Source organism: Pseudorca crassidens, chromosome 1, assembly GCF_039906515.1.
Source record: "Pseudorca crassidens isolate mPseCra1 chromosome 1, mPseCra1.hap1, whole genome shotgun sequence".
NCBI lineage: Eukaryota > Metazoa > Chordata > Mammalia > Artiodactyla > Delphinidae > Pseudorca > Pseudorca crassidens.
The window spans coordinates 115731429-115746544 of NC_090296.1; the positions used below are offsets into that span (position 1 = coordinate 115731429).

General features: G+C 38.9%; 1 protein-coding gene across 3 annotated transcripts in view; it reads left to right on the forward strand.

Annotated features, from left to right (window-relative positions):
• The window catches only part of MAP2K5 (mitogen-activated protein kinase kinase 5), a 266164-nt gene that overhangs the window by 150776 nt on the left and 100272 nt on the right, over window positions 1-15116 (forward strand). For all 3 annotated transcript variants that reach the window (XM_067751737.1, XM_067751743.1, XM_067751752.1), the window contains exons 14-16: window positions 3090-3163; window positions 4124-4174; window positions 14085-14156. In XM_067751737.1, the coding sequence (XP_067607838.1) occupies window positions 3090-3163; window positions 4124-4174; window positions 14085-14156 (197 nt within the window). The remainder of the gene's footprint in view (window positions 1-3089; window positions 3164-4123; window positions 4175-14084; window positions 14157-15116) is intronic.

Consider the following 15116-nt stretch of genomic DNA (forward strand, 5'->3'; position numbering starts at 1 on the left):
CAGTCTGGCAAATATGCCCCCTCATAAACATTGAATTGGTTTTATCATTCTACTTACTGGACTTTTGAAATTATTTTAACTAGTATTTTACCCAAATACAGCCTAAATTTATTGCAGTAGCACAGAAATTACTTTCTGGACATAACAAAATATAACACTTTACATTGCTTCGTTGATTGCCAGTGGATAATAATAATATATTTATAGAGTGTTTGACGGTTTAAAAGCTATTTTACATTCATTATCTCATCTAATCCCCACAATTTTTAAAGATTGATATGGTAACTTTTATTATCTCCCTATAGAGGTGAAAACTAAAATGTCACATGCCTAGTCCAAAGTCATATGCCAAATTTGTGGCAGGGCCCAAAAGACAAATCCAAGTCTTCTGTCTTCTAGCCTGAATCCATTGATTTTGTTTAAAGGGGTCTTTTATGTTCAAATGATGTTGCTGGGTTTGGAACACTTATGTTAGCAAATTTAGTATATTGTTTAGAAAGCCATCTACCAGTGAGCAAAGATATTATGCTCCAACAGGATACATACAAAAATGTATAAGGCATATTCCTACCCTGTGAACTTATTACTTGGTGAAACCTGTAACAGTGAATGTGGTAATTACTAGTAAAAAAATGTCACATGCTCAGTTCCAAATGGTACAGACAGTAAATGCTTTAGCAGTTCAAAGGAAGCAGCGATTTTGATGGCCTGAGTAGGTATGGCAACAGGGAGATGGGGTACTTGAGTTGGAGGATGAGCAGGATTCAGTCAAAAAATATCAAGGAAGGGTTTTTAAACCCAGGTGGTTTGGGGTCAGGGACACAGCATGAACAAAGGCTTAGTAATGGGGTGTTTTGGATTTGTTTCTTTTGAGACAATGACTGAAACAGTCTAGTCGGAATACCAAGGTTGTTTTGAGGATGGCTGTATGTCTACTGCTTTCATACACAAAGTATTCCTGAAAGCTAGGCTGAAAGGTGAATGTGCAAAGTCATGCAGTAGGATTACATGTAAGTAAAAAAAGATGTTGGAGAGCTGAAAATGCCATAAAGTTCTTATTTACACCTTGCCTTTTAGGATATAATCTAGAAATTTTGTTGTTTTATTCTTTCTCTCTCTGTTGATCCACTTAAGTCAAATACGTGTCTGATTAAAGCTAAGAATTTGTTCTTTTTACCATACCTTGTGATTTCCATGTAGCTCCTTCTTCCAGGAGCTCAGAATATTTGTTCTTTATCTATCTCCATCTGATGTATGGCTTAAGAATGGTTTAAGGGTATCAGTATATAAAAGAGAAGATTGTCCAAAATAAAAATATTCAAAGTTTAGGGCTTATAATGAGAATTAAGTTTGGAAAATAAGACCAGGCTTTGTAGAGCCTAACATTTCTGTCAGTTCGGCACACATTTATTGAGTGTCTACTGTGGCTGTCTATGATGTATATTTTTTGTGCAAACTATTGAGGCATATTTGAAAGCACAACCCTATTCTTAAGAAGTTCACACTGGGGTTGGCGGGGGAGGTCAGGGAATATTTTACTTCCTCCTCAAGGAGAGAAGTGATAGAGTGAAAGTATATTTAATATGATGGTGGTATAAGGTTTATATTGAAATTGGGGAAAACTGGAGGCAGAGAGACCAGTTGGTTGAAAAAGCTTACACTTGCCTGGGCATAGTGACCTGTATTCAAAGAGAAAGCCCCCCTAAAGGAAGTATATAGTGTGTTTTACCTGAAAGGGCATGCTACAGAGACGTGGTCTACAGCTAACCCCTGATCACAACAGTATCATCAACAAAATAATACTGTGTGTTCGTGGTTTCCATTAACTTATTCTCATCTATTAACAAATACTTACTAAGCATATACCGTATGCCTGGCACTCTTCAGGGACTGGAATATAGTAGTCAATAAAAGAGACAAAGTCCCTGCCTTCATGGAGTTTACATTCTAGTGTCCGTCAGGCAACACCAAATGAGCACATGTATGAGAAAATGCCTGTCATGTTGCCTGTCATATGGTAGGTAGGGTTCAATAATCGTTGGTTACTGAGTTTGAACTTGAAGTTTGAGTTAAGTACCTACTTTTGGTAAGATACTTTTTGCAGGGTGGAGGGATGGAGTGAGATTAACTCACAGATTTTTCTTAGATGTTACATAAAAATTATGAGTCTTTAGTTTTGGGGTAATTAAGGTTATATGCTGTATCAAATATAACAAGATGTCTGTTCTTGACCACTTTCGCCACTGAAGTTGAAGCATTGAAGCAGGTGCTCTTCTGTACCATCAAAAGTGGTGTGCTCTTATCCTGCTTGGATGGTTTTTGTGGGCTCCTTGAATTCCTGAAAAGGCCCATTGTTGTCACTGACGATGCTTCACAGAAACGCTTTGTGTCATTATTTAGCGGACTGCCTTGGCAAAAGCTGTGCCAGTTCTTTTGTTAACTCTAACAACAGTCGAAATGATGTAAGGGAAGAGAAGGATAAATGAAACAAAGACTGATAAGTGCACGCATGCACACACATTTACACATCTTTTAGATCAGTTTCTGAGGCTTATCTGAAGTAGCACGTAAAACCAGGAAACAGCAGAACTGCATTCATGTTCTCGTTGTTTCAACCAGATCTCACCTGTTACCAGCAAACATATGAATGATTTTTTTCCTTGCTGGCTTCCCTTTGGCCTTACTGCTCCTTAGGTGGGAGGAGCAGTTTCACTTTGAGAGCAGAACTAAGCCTTTCTGTACAAATTCTTTGCAGGAAGGTTACATTTTCTTATCTACTTTTCCTGAAAGCTGGAGTAGGATATTGGGTGTATTTACTGTTGTTGGAAGCCAAGATTTTATTTGACTTTCACGTGAAGTAAATAAACCCTTGCTTCTATAGAAACCAGAAATGGTTGGAAGTGAGGGAGTTTAGGACCTTACATTTTGCCTCCAGGTAAAATGCTTTGCGTTAAATTTGTGGTTAGAATTCTAGGTTGAACAGATGATGTCAATTCTGCAATATGGTATGGTGTGCATGTGTGCTTTTTTTTAGAACAAGCACTGTAGATATGGAACTAGTGACATGGATTTTTCTGGTCCCTTTTTAGATGTGAAGCCCTCTAATATGCTAGTAAACACAAGAGGACAAGTCAAGCTGTGTGATTTTGGAGTTAGCACTCAGGTAGGTCTCATTTTCCTGCCGATCTTTCTTCTCTGTAACATCCACTTTCTATTTTCATTCTACTCTCTGGATTGAAAAATCACCTAGCTGCCAGACAAACAGAACTCTGCATCTTCTCGTTGGCTGGGATTGTGTTATTCATTTTTAATCTCTGAGCGAGTTTCCTTCATCAGAATATGATTGTTCATTGTTTAATGACAGTAAAAACTGCTGATATTGTAATTACTACTTACGAATAGCAAACTTCATTGATATGCAGCTTTGATATGAAAGCGTTTTGGCCAGACAAAAGGGAGGGCAGAGTGGGAGCTGTGCCTGGGGAGCCCAACTGGCCCACAATAAAAATTAATATTGGGAGCAACAATGGTGGAGGGCCATTACAATGTGCAGCACAAATTTTAATTAATTTCCATTTTGGGCCTCCCCTGAGAACCCTGGTGATAGTGACCCACGAGCGTGCTGTGATGTTGATTTGAATTGCAGCCACCTTTACTCCCAGCCAAACACGAAGACCAAAGCGAAGGTCATCATTGTATTATGAGTTGTCAAAGTCTGTTATCCCTCCAGCGTATTTAGTGTTCGTTTCATTCTAGTAATGCATGAGGCTTCATTCACATCTTGACCATCTGACTAAAAAATGAGTGTGTTCAAATTCTACTTCAAATTGACTTTGTACAATCAGGCGGGTTTGGGGTACTAAAGCGATAAGCATCCTGCTTAAGTGAATTGTTTAAGGTTATCTGCTATAAACTGTAATGCTATGCTTGTTTAAGTTGGAAATCACATTCAAAAGAAAAGAGATGTAATCATTTTTAATGCCTTTGTAGATAAATTTGTTCCTTTTTATATAATTTTTAGTTGATTTATAGAAATGATGATTGTAAGGTAAATGAGGAATAATTGCCCATTTTATTTCCACATTATCTTTATATTGTTCTGACAGACTGTTTTGTCTCATAGCTGGTGAATTCTATAGCCAAGACGTATGTTGGAACAAATGCTTATATGGCGGTAAGTAAACTTATGCAAAAATAACATTTAAAACCAACATCTTTATGTACTTGGTAATGTATAATTCTTGAATTAATTCCACAGCTTTAGCCTAACAGATCATAAATTACAAAGTCAATCCAGTCATGATTGGATTTTTAAATCTTCCTAAAAGACGTTAGGGTTTATACAGGAGCTACCAACTTCTCTGACTTTATTCACTTAACTGGTTGGTTTGAGTATAAAATCATTTTGAAGTATAATCCTATAGAAAAATTGTATCTTATAACACATTGGCTACTTTGCCTCATTGATTATTTAATTAACCCTAAAGTATACCAGAATGTCAGTCAATAAGATCAACTCTTTTTTCCAGGAATAAGCATGCTTTGACAGCAACTCAAAATTAAGTTATTAATTAAAAATTAAATTATTACTTATGGATCTGATTGTAAATTATTACTTATGATCTGATCCTCTGAATGTAAAGATTTAGCAGACAATTCTCTGTCGAACTTGTATATCTATATTCTGTTTACTTGGGTTCATACCTATTATAAGACAACTTACTTGGTCCCTCTGAAATAAATTTACCAGGAATAAAAAGTAGAAGCGTAGAACTGTTTCAAATACCAATGTGGACTTGGCTTTGACCCGTTTCTTTTTCCTTCCTTTTAAGTAAGGGAAGTTATTTGTGTCCATAAAATTGCTTTTTTTTGGCTGTGTTGGGCCTTCATTGCTGTGTGTGGGCTTTCTCTAGTTGCGGCAAGCGGGGGCTACTCTTCGTTGCGGTGCGCGGGCTTCTTTTTTTTTTTTAACATTTTTTAAATTAAATTTTTTTTTTTTTACTGCAAGGAGAATAGCACACATATTTTACAATAGCTATTAAATATCTCAATTTAGTCAGTCCTCCCTACCCCCTTTTTTTTTAACATCTTTACTGGAGTATATAATTACTTTACATTGTTGTGTTAGTTCCTGCTGTATAACAAAGTGAATCAGCTATATGTATACATATATCCCCATATCCCCTCCCTCTTGCATCTCCCTCCCACCCTCCCTATCCCACCGCTCTAGGTGGTCACAAAGCACTGAGCTGGTCTCCCTGTGCTATGCAGCTGCTTCCCACTAGCTATCTATTTTACATTTGGTAGTGTATATATGTCAGTGCCACTCTCTCACTTCGTGCCAGCGTACCCTTCCCCCTCCCCGTGTCCTCAAGTCCATTCTCTATGTCTGTGTCTTTATTCCTGTCCTGCCCCTAGATTCTTCAGAACCATTTTTTTTTTTTTAGATTCCATATGGGTGCAGGGGCTTCTCACTGCAGTGGCTTCTCTTGTTGTGGAGCACAGGCTCTAGGCGCGTGGGCTTCAGTAGTTGCTGCACACAAGCTCTAGAGCTCAGGCTCAGTAGTTGTGGCACATGGGCTCAGTTGCTCATTTGCAATCTTCCCAGACCAGGGATTGAACCCGTGTCCCCTGCATTGGCAGGTGGATTCTTAACCACTGCACCACCAGGGAAGTCCCCATAAAATTGCTGTTATTTATTGACGTCCACAGTCACTTCAAGAGTTGGGGGCTGGGAGGAGACAAGCAGGAAACTTATTTAGTATTTTGGAACAAAGTTTTACTTTAACATCTTAAGTTTAGTTTTTTGCTGAGGGTTCTAGATTTATTCAGGTAGTCCATTTCACTTCTAGTAGTCTTTATATGAATTAAACAAAGTATGGGTAGAACACTGGATCTTTTTCTCAGTATTCTTTGTTCATCTATTATCTTGGTAAAAAATGTTAATATGGATGAAACCCTGGATCTTATTCTCAGAACACTACAAAGGATTTTTTAATTGAGATACCAGAACAGTTAATTTTTGCCTTGCATTGTTTTTAAAGAAAATTTATTCTTTCTCATTTTTCTAGGTAATGTGACAAAAAGTTAATCTCTGAAGTCATCATACCTATTTTTACAAAACTTAATCACCTTCTTGGCTCTACTAGGTTATCTGAGATTGGTGAGCCATCTTTATAATTAACAAAACTGTGCCAAATGACATGATTTCAGTCTTTGAAAAAATATGGAACACTGTGATTTAAAACAAACAAAAAATGAAACAACTTTTCCACTCCCCATCATGTTCATAGTAGCTCTAAATTGCTCTGATAATTAAATTGCAATATGTTTGAATCTACAAATCTAGATTACAGTTGTCTTTCCCAGGTGTACATTAAAGAAATTACTTTTTTTCCTTTTTGTTTATGGATGAATGTGCTGCATCCATCTCTTAATTGAAAATGTGGGGATTAAAATTATGAAACGTTAGCTCAGATTGGCAGAGCTAAAATTACTTTGCTTCTTCGGTGAGTATGTTCTAGTCATCAACTTTATAGTTCAAGCTGTAAAAAGCATAAGATACCTAGGAAGCAAAGAGTGTGATAGCCTGATAGTGAGCTTGGCTCAATTCAGCAGGCTCTCGTTGGCCATGACTTACCAGCTGGTGTGAGATCAGAGGTTGGGAGTTGGGGAAGGTGGAAATAACATTTATTATTCTGTTACAGGTTTTAATCCCTGCCTGAGGTATCGTGATATTGTATTATAGTACTACCACTGGGGGTAGTAGTGGGTGAAGGGTGCACAAAACCTCCCTGTATATATGCTTTTCAACTTCTTGTTAGTTAATAAGTATTTCAAAGTAAAAAATTAAATTAAAAAAAAGGAAAGATCTGTTGGAACATGGCCATACCCATTTATTTATATATCGTCTATGACTGCTTTAGTGCTACAGTGGCAGAGTGGAGTAGTTGTGACAGTTGTACCAGAGACCATATGGCCGACAAAGTGAAAAATATTTACTATCTGGCCGTTTATGGAAAAAGCTTGCCAACTTCTGGTCTATGCCAGTGAAGGCTCTTTCTGAAACTGAGTACTTTGAATTAACCAACCTGTATTTACTGAGCGCCTTCCATGCAGTTAGCCAGGTACAGTGGCGCCACTCTGTTATCCACATAAGACTTGGGCAAAATAGGAAACATGGCATTATATGTGGCCACGTCATGTGTGACATAAGTTGTACCAAGCGTACCGTTAGAGAATGAGAAGGCATATGATATATGAATTTGATGATTCAAACAGTATGTGAAAAGGGCACTTATAAAAGAGAGAGATCACTGTGGGAGGATGAGCAAAGACTCAGAAATAGAGGGTGGTGTGAAATGGGTGGGGGCGGGGACATACAGGGTACAGCAAGGGTCCCCAGCACCCGGGCCGCAGAGCAGTACTGGTCCACGGCCTGCCAGGAGCCAGGCCACACGGCAGGAGGTGAGCGGTGGGTGAGTGAGCGAAGCTTCATCGGCCGCTCCCCATCGCTCCCCACCGCTCACGTTACCTCCTGAACCATCCCATCCCACCCCTGTCCGTGGAAAAATTGTCTTCCACGAAGCCGGTCCCTGGTGCCAAAAAGGTTGGGGACCGCTGGGGTAGAAGACAGTAATAGATTGTGAGAATATGCAATTTGAGGTCATCTGATGTAATGCCCTCATTTTATATCCATTTCTCTCACTTTATATCCATACCTGTTTCTGTACGGTGATAATAACAATGATAATAATAGCCAACACTTAATTAGAACTGTGTGCCAGTCACTCTTTTAAACCTTTACATATATTATCTCTTTAAATCCTCACAACAACCCTATGAGGTAGGTAATACTATCGTCCTTTTACAGATGAAGGCACCAAGGGATAGAGAAGTTAAGTGACTTACCCAGGTTCATACAGCTAATAAGTGGCAGAGTCAGGAGTGAAACCTACATAATCAGCCTCCAGAGACTGAACTTTTAACTGCTGTGCCTCTCATTCTATCCAGATTATTTATGTGTCTCTCCAAATCTAGATTAGGACTTTCACAGGGCAGGGTTTATTCTACTCATTCTCTATATCCAGTCCTTCACATGGTGCTAAATGAATGAATCAGTTCATGAAAGTTGCATTCCAAAAATGACTTGTTCACTAATTATAAGCAGAGCATTTAACTTTTTTGTATTAATAAGTATCTTACTTGCGTGATAAAGTATAGAAGACCCCCAGATGACTCAAATATAACCAACTAGACTGCTCAGATATTGAAAAGAAAATAAATCAAAGAAATAGCCGTGCATGTGTGAACAGTCTTACTTCTCCTACAATCTGAAATGTAAGGTATAAGAAAATGGTAATTAGGATAAAGATAGGGAAGGGTTTTCTAAGATCCTTAGGTTATGAAAACAAACAAAAAAACAGTAACAATTTAGGGGCATGTTAAACAGTGGGTCTTATAGGAGACTTGGAAAGTCATCTGGTCCCACTTCCTCATTGACAAATGAGGATACTGAGACCCCAAAACTGAAGGGGCGTGTTCAAGGACACATTACATCTTAGGGGCAGGTAATTAGGTTTAATGGACATTTTAATCCAAAGCAGGAAATATTTTCAACTATATTTTAAAAGGATTTCATCCAGAAGGATTACAAAAGGGGTCCAAAGGCTTTGGTGGCTTACATTAAATTAAATCATTTCTTGGAAATTCTGATTACTAGAACTTTTACTCTATTTTAAAGACAGAAGGGGACTTACCTGGTGGCGCAGTGGTTAAGAATCCACCTGCCAATTCAGGGGACACAGGTTTGAGTCCTGGTCTGGGAAGATCCCACATGCTGCAGAGCAACTAAGCCCATGTGCCACAACTACTGAACCTGCGTTCTAGAGCCCACGAGCCACAACTACTGAGCCCGAGTGCCACAACTACTGAAGCCCACATGCCTAGAGCCCATGCTCCGAAACAAGAGAAGCCACTGCAATGAGAAGCCCACACACCACAATGAAGAGAGTAGCCCCCACTCGCTGCAACTAGAGAAAGCCATGTGCAGCAACAAACACCCAACACAGCCAAAAATAAATAAGTAAATAAAATAAATAAATTTATATAAAAAAAGCTATTAAAAAAATTAATACTAAAGATAGAAGTCCCTGAAACTTTAACCCACTATTCAGTCATTGTGATGTATTATGTATATATATTTTTTTGGCTGCACCATGCGGCATGAGAGATCCTAGCTCCCCAGCCAGGGATTGAACCCATGACCCCTGCAGCACGCTGAGTCCCAACCACTGGACCGCCAGGGAAGTCCTATTACAATTTTTAAAAATCAAATACAAAAGTTTGACATTATTGTTATGAATACCTGAAGTTTTGAAATTAAGAAATCTTATGCAGATACTTGTCCTTTGGTATCAGAAAGTCAATCTAAATAACTATTTTTATCTCCTGAACATTGTTTTCTACCTGGACTATTCCTGTTCTTAGAAATTAACCTTTACCCAGATTATAACCTATACAGATTACGTGATACAACTCAGTTGGCCATGCTCATGCAGTGATCGTACACGGTGGTGTTGATTAGAAGGAGGCCAACATTTACTGAGCATCCCCACGTGGCATGTACTGAATTGAGCATATTACATGGATTTATTTAATCTTCAGACAACTCCATTAAGCATACATATTGTTATTATCGTCTTCATTTTACAGATGAGGAAACCAAAGGTGAAGTAACTTTAGCCCAGATTCTCAGAGCTGGCAAGTAGTGACAGTCAAGATTTAATTAGGACACCAGCTTCTAGTTTCTGGTAGTAGCACATTAGGTTATTTGGACCAACTCTTCTGTTGAAAAATGCTAATTAAAATACTTTAAAAACCATCTCAAGTGCACTGAAGAGCTAAAACGACAACAGGGAACTCCCAGGACGGTTTTCAGATGGAAACCTGAAACAGAAGGGAAAGCAGAATGTCAGAGCACCAAAGCTGCTTATTCCTGAGGACATTTGGCTGTACTGCTACAGCTGTGAATGATATGGGGGCTCCCTTAAGGCAGAGGGTCTTGGAGAAGATCTTCCCTATATTATGCTGGAAGCCTGAAGAGGCCCTCACCCCAGTACAAAAGCAAACCAGAGTTAAAGCTGCTCTTCCTCCCCGATCCCAGGGAACAAAAGAGAAGGCTTCTCAGAGCCAAGCAGAGCAGCAGGAGAAAAAGGAAAAGGGAGAAAGTTGTGGCCATAGACTTAACTCTGGCACAGATTTACACCCTGGATGTTTGTGTATGTGACCTGAGTTAGAAAAGGAGCTTCATGCTGAGAATATTGTTTGAGGTGGGCACATCCACTTTAGGCCTCAGAGAACCTTTCCAAACATTTTTTTGAAGAACGAAAACTTAACAAGCAGCCAAAGAAAACTAGTCACACGAGGAAACAGAGCAACATGAAGGAACAACACTTGTAAGCAGACTTTAGATCAAAAATTTTTAAAGTGACATACTTGATTCGAGAAAGTCCCAAACAAAACTACTAGATAAAAATGAAAAGCTCACTATTTGGTAGCATATTGAATGGAGCAGAAGAGAGAATTAGTGAACTGGAAAATAGGTTGAGTTAGAGCAGTGTGACTCCAGAATCCTTGTTTAACCAGTATGCTCTACTACCCACACAGTGATCTTGCCGGCTTTCTAAGAAATCCCCATTGTTTATGATATATACTTTTTGATTACATACTAACCTAAAGTATTTGTGCATACTTTGTTAATTTTCTGAGTAGCCTGAGCAGAAGTTCCTTTATGGGAAGAGGTAAGGGATGTACCTTGGTATCGTCCTGCTTTTGACAAGTAAACCCTAGGGTACCGTGTTATAAATAGAGACAATTCTGGAATGAGTTAACTAAATATGGGCTCTGGGTAGATGCCCAGTCACAGCGGTAAGTGGAGGGGTGGAGTGTGCATGCCATCTTAGAGCCACTGCCCTTTTAGAATCCTCTGCTTTTTATATCATCACCACTCCTTACTGTTCTCATTAAGTACAGACGAGAGTTTTTCCCCAACACTTTAACTACACTGCAGGTGCTTCAGACAAGAGTCATGGTTTTCCGTTTATTAAGCTTTCCACACTAGTGACAAATGTCATGTCAGAAAGTAACTCAGCTTTTGCTTTTTAACAGAAAAATGTTCATCACAGGTCTTCTCTCAGTAGTGTCATACCTGGCCATTGGTTTGGTTTGGTTTGGTTTAGTTTGGTTTGGTTTTAGAGGGGAGAGGACAGAGCAGGCCACCTTGGCCTCAAGTGTGAGAACAGATTTGAATTGTGCAGCCTTAGGCCATCAAGTCCTGACTCTATACATTCAGAATGTATTGGGACTTATCTTGTACCTGTGTCAGTGTCAGCCACCTGGACATGTTTCCCAGTCCCTGCGAATTCTTGAGGATACACCTGTAGAGCTGGCTGCCCACCTTTAACTCAGCATTCGTGCTTGAGTGCTGCATCACAACAGTAATCTCATTCTGTTAGCTTACTGTAAGAATAACTTCTCTGATGAGAAGTTGTTAGACTCTCATCCTTAAGGAGTTCTCCTATTTGCCTTCTGATATCTGTGACCATTATCATTTTTGCTAATTTTTCTTTTTAAATTTAATTTTTCTGTGCTTTATGTTCACATTACAGTTTACATTTGTTTTAGTAGTTCAGTGGGCAAATGTGATGATTATATTTAACCTTATTGTTGGTCTTGCACTTCTAGATGAACTGCTGTATATTGATAACTGTCAGTTAGTGGATGAAGAAAGGGAGAGAGGACAGAAGGAGGAAGGCAACATTTGGTCATTTCTTTAACAATTATAGAGGATTTTAGGATTTTCATGTTTGCTGGAAGTTCTTCTCTTTTTTTAAGACATTGTTTTTAAACTATTTTTTTAAGTTCTTATTTTTTGGCTGCATTGTGTCTTCGTTGCTGCGTGCTGGCTTTCTCTAGTTGCAGCGAGCGGGGCTATTCTTCATTGCATTGTGCAGGCTTCTCATTGCGGTGGCTTCTCTTGTCACGAAACACAGACTCTAGAGCACGCGGGCTTCAGTAGATGCAGCTTGTGGGCTCAGTAGTTGTGGCACGCGCAACAAAGAGTAGCCCCCACTCGCTGCAACTAGAGAAAGCCTGCGCACAGCAACGAAGACCCAACACAGCCAAAAATACATAAATAAAGTAAATTTAAAATAATAATATTTGTAAGATTGTTATAAAGTGTAGAGGATGCGAAGTATCTAGCCCAGTGTCTGGGACAAATTAGGTGATTATTAAATGATAGCTATTATTATCCTTTTCTAGGGGGTACAAATTAAATCTCTCTGTTCTCATATTCCTTATCTGTTAAATGAGGATGATAATAGTACCAGTCTAGTATGGGTGTTTATGAGTCTGAAGTGAAATATGCATGAAAAGCACTTAGAACAGTGCCTGGCACATGGAAATTCATCATCACTCTGAAATTCATTCATCACTCTGTGATGATGTCGTTGTTGATATTATGATGATGGCATGATTGATGTAACTGGCTGGCCAGTTGCATATGAACGCATCCTATTATGTATTGATCTAACTAGAAATGGATAATGGGTTCATTCAGGTATGAGCCAGGACCTTGAAAAGTGGTGGTATGGGGGATTAGAAGATAAAAGAAAAAGTATTAGGGGATTGGAATGACCATATCTGGTAGCAGCTGGGAGAAATGGTCACATGACACTTGGGAAGAATTATTCTTGGTAGGAAAGGGGTTTTATAAATTAAAGAAATAAATAAAGGAACAGAAATAAGACAATCCAATCTGCTACCTCAGGGTAGGGCTTTATGTGATTTTATGAAAAGTGGGGGAGAAGGCATTAAATACATTGAGATAGCCTCATAGGTGGGAGTGGGAAGTAGGTTACAAAGTTCTGGGTCCCAACTAAGCCAACTCCCCCAAGATGTAGGACTGTGCCAGCTCACCTGAGAGTATCCGGCACACATCTTCTACACTCATGGTATATCCCCTGCTGGTGAGTGGTGGATGTCCATTTCTTCCGTCTGCAGTGGACCAGGCTGACCCTGACCCCAGTTACTCGTAAGGGCTCTCATGGAAACTTTTGAAGGATGATGGCTGTGGTGGCTTCCAAGAACTCCAGGGATGGTACAAAGAAGAGAATACTGCACTGGGGGCCAAGGGGTGTGGGTCATGATCCTAGCCCTGCCATGACTAGCTGTGTAACCTTGAGCAACCATTCCATCTCAGCAAAACCTCAGTTTCTCTTGTTCATTTGTTCCTGTGTTCATTCAAAAGACTTCTGTGAAGTACCTTTCTGAATGCCAAATCCTGGAGGGATAGGGAGACCAGGCAGCACCCACTTCAGTATGCAATTATTTCCGTTGAAGTAGAGAGTGTGCAGGTAATTGTTAGACCAAGTATTTTCTACATATCTTGAATGCAGGACCAAGAGTCCCAAATGGACCATTTGAACTGTTCCTTGCTTTATATCAAAAAGAAACCCTGATACATGGGATGAGATGTTGAGTAGTAGGTGAATCTGGGCAAAGGAAATATGGATGTTCTTTGTACTAGTCTTAATCTTTCAACTTTCCTATAAGTTTAATATTATTTCCAAATAAAAAATTTAAAATAACAGAATTCCTAGTGATTCAGACCCATCTCCCAAAATGCAAATAAGTGATGATATTATATAATGTGCTGTAATTTGTCACTCCACAACTAAGACCACTCACTGGATTTGGTCTGGGTTGAATTCTCAGTTCATTTAGTAGTTTAGGACTTGCCTAAATTATTTCACTAATATGAGCCTTCATTTTCTTTATAACAAAGTTTCCCTCATAGGGTCTTTGTGAGGATTCAATGAGATTATATCCAATATACCTATATTACCTATACGGTTTCTATGTATTATCTATATAAAACACATACATATAAAATTGTTTTTCTTTTCATAATGTGCTGTGCAGATATTGATGGCTCTCTGCCTTAACTGAGCTCACATTAGCGTATGTGTTTCCTGGAGTAGCTTACATCAACTCACAAGCTCCCTTCTGTTTTCTTACAGCCTGAAAGAATTTCAGGGGAGCAGTATGGAATCCATTCTGATGTCTGGAGCTTAGGAATCTCTTTTATGGAGGTATGTTGTTTGGAAATAGGTGCTTCTGTGTATATCTGTACTAATACGTTCTATCAGGAAGGATGAAGATTCTGAAAAAAAGTGAAACCTCCAGTGTGTTATGTGTACATGTAAACAGAGTTTAACTCAATAGTCCTTATTTTGATACCCTTGCATGGCTTGTGAGCTGACTATTCTAAAGTGTTATTTCTCACAGATCATCTGTGTAAAACTTACCTGGAGCGCTTCTTAAAAATACAGGTTCCTACGGCGACTGCCGCCACCGGCGACTGCAGCCAAAAAAAAAAAAAAAAAATACAGGTTCCTAGACTCCATCTAAAACCAATTAAATTCACATTTCTAAGAATCAGCATTATTAACATGTTCGCAGTGTGATCCTTATGCACACTAAATGTGGAGAACCTGTGATTTGAAAGAGAAATTCCAAAAACATTATGTGTGATAGTAGCCTTGTTGGAATGCATATATAAATTCCAGAGGTGATTACTTTATTAACAAGTACAGCCCTACTCATTTGGATGTATAGTTTCTACATGTTTGTTTAGAAAGAAAAAAAAAAACACCTTGTTCCAGTAGGATCATATCATGTGTTGGGCGACAGGGTGTGATATGATTTAGAGGCGGTTAGGTGTATGCATTTAGCACCATTTAACGTCTTTACTCTTTATAGCTGTATTTAGAGTGGACTTTATCTTGGTAAGCTACATGTAGCTCCACTAGAGGTCTGTGCTAAGAGTTCTGTACGATGATCTTTGATCCGTAAGGAAATGCATAGGACTTATATTAGAAGGACATCTGGCTCAGGGTGAATTATAGTAGTATAAAGTCTGGATAATCACCAGTGCTTCAAGAATTGTATCTTATGTACATTGATTCAGATAAAGGAGGACTCTTTAAAAAGTAGAAAGAACTCCTTAAACAAGATCATGGGTGAGTTGCAGTCACAATTTCATCAACTTT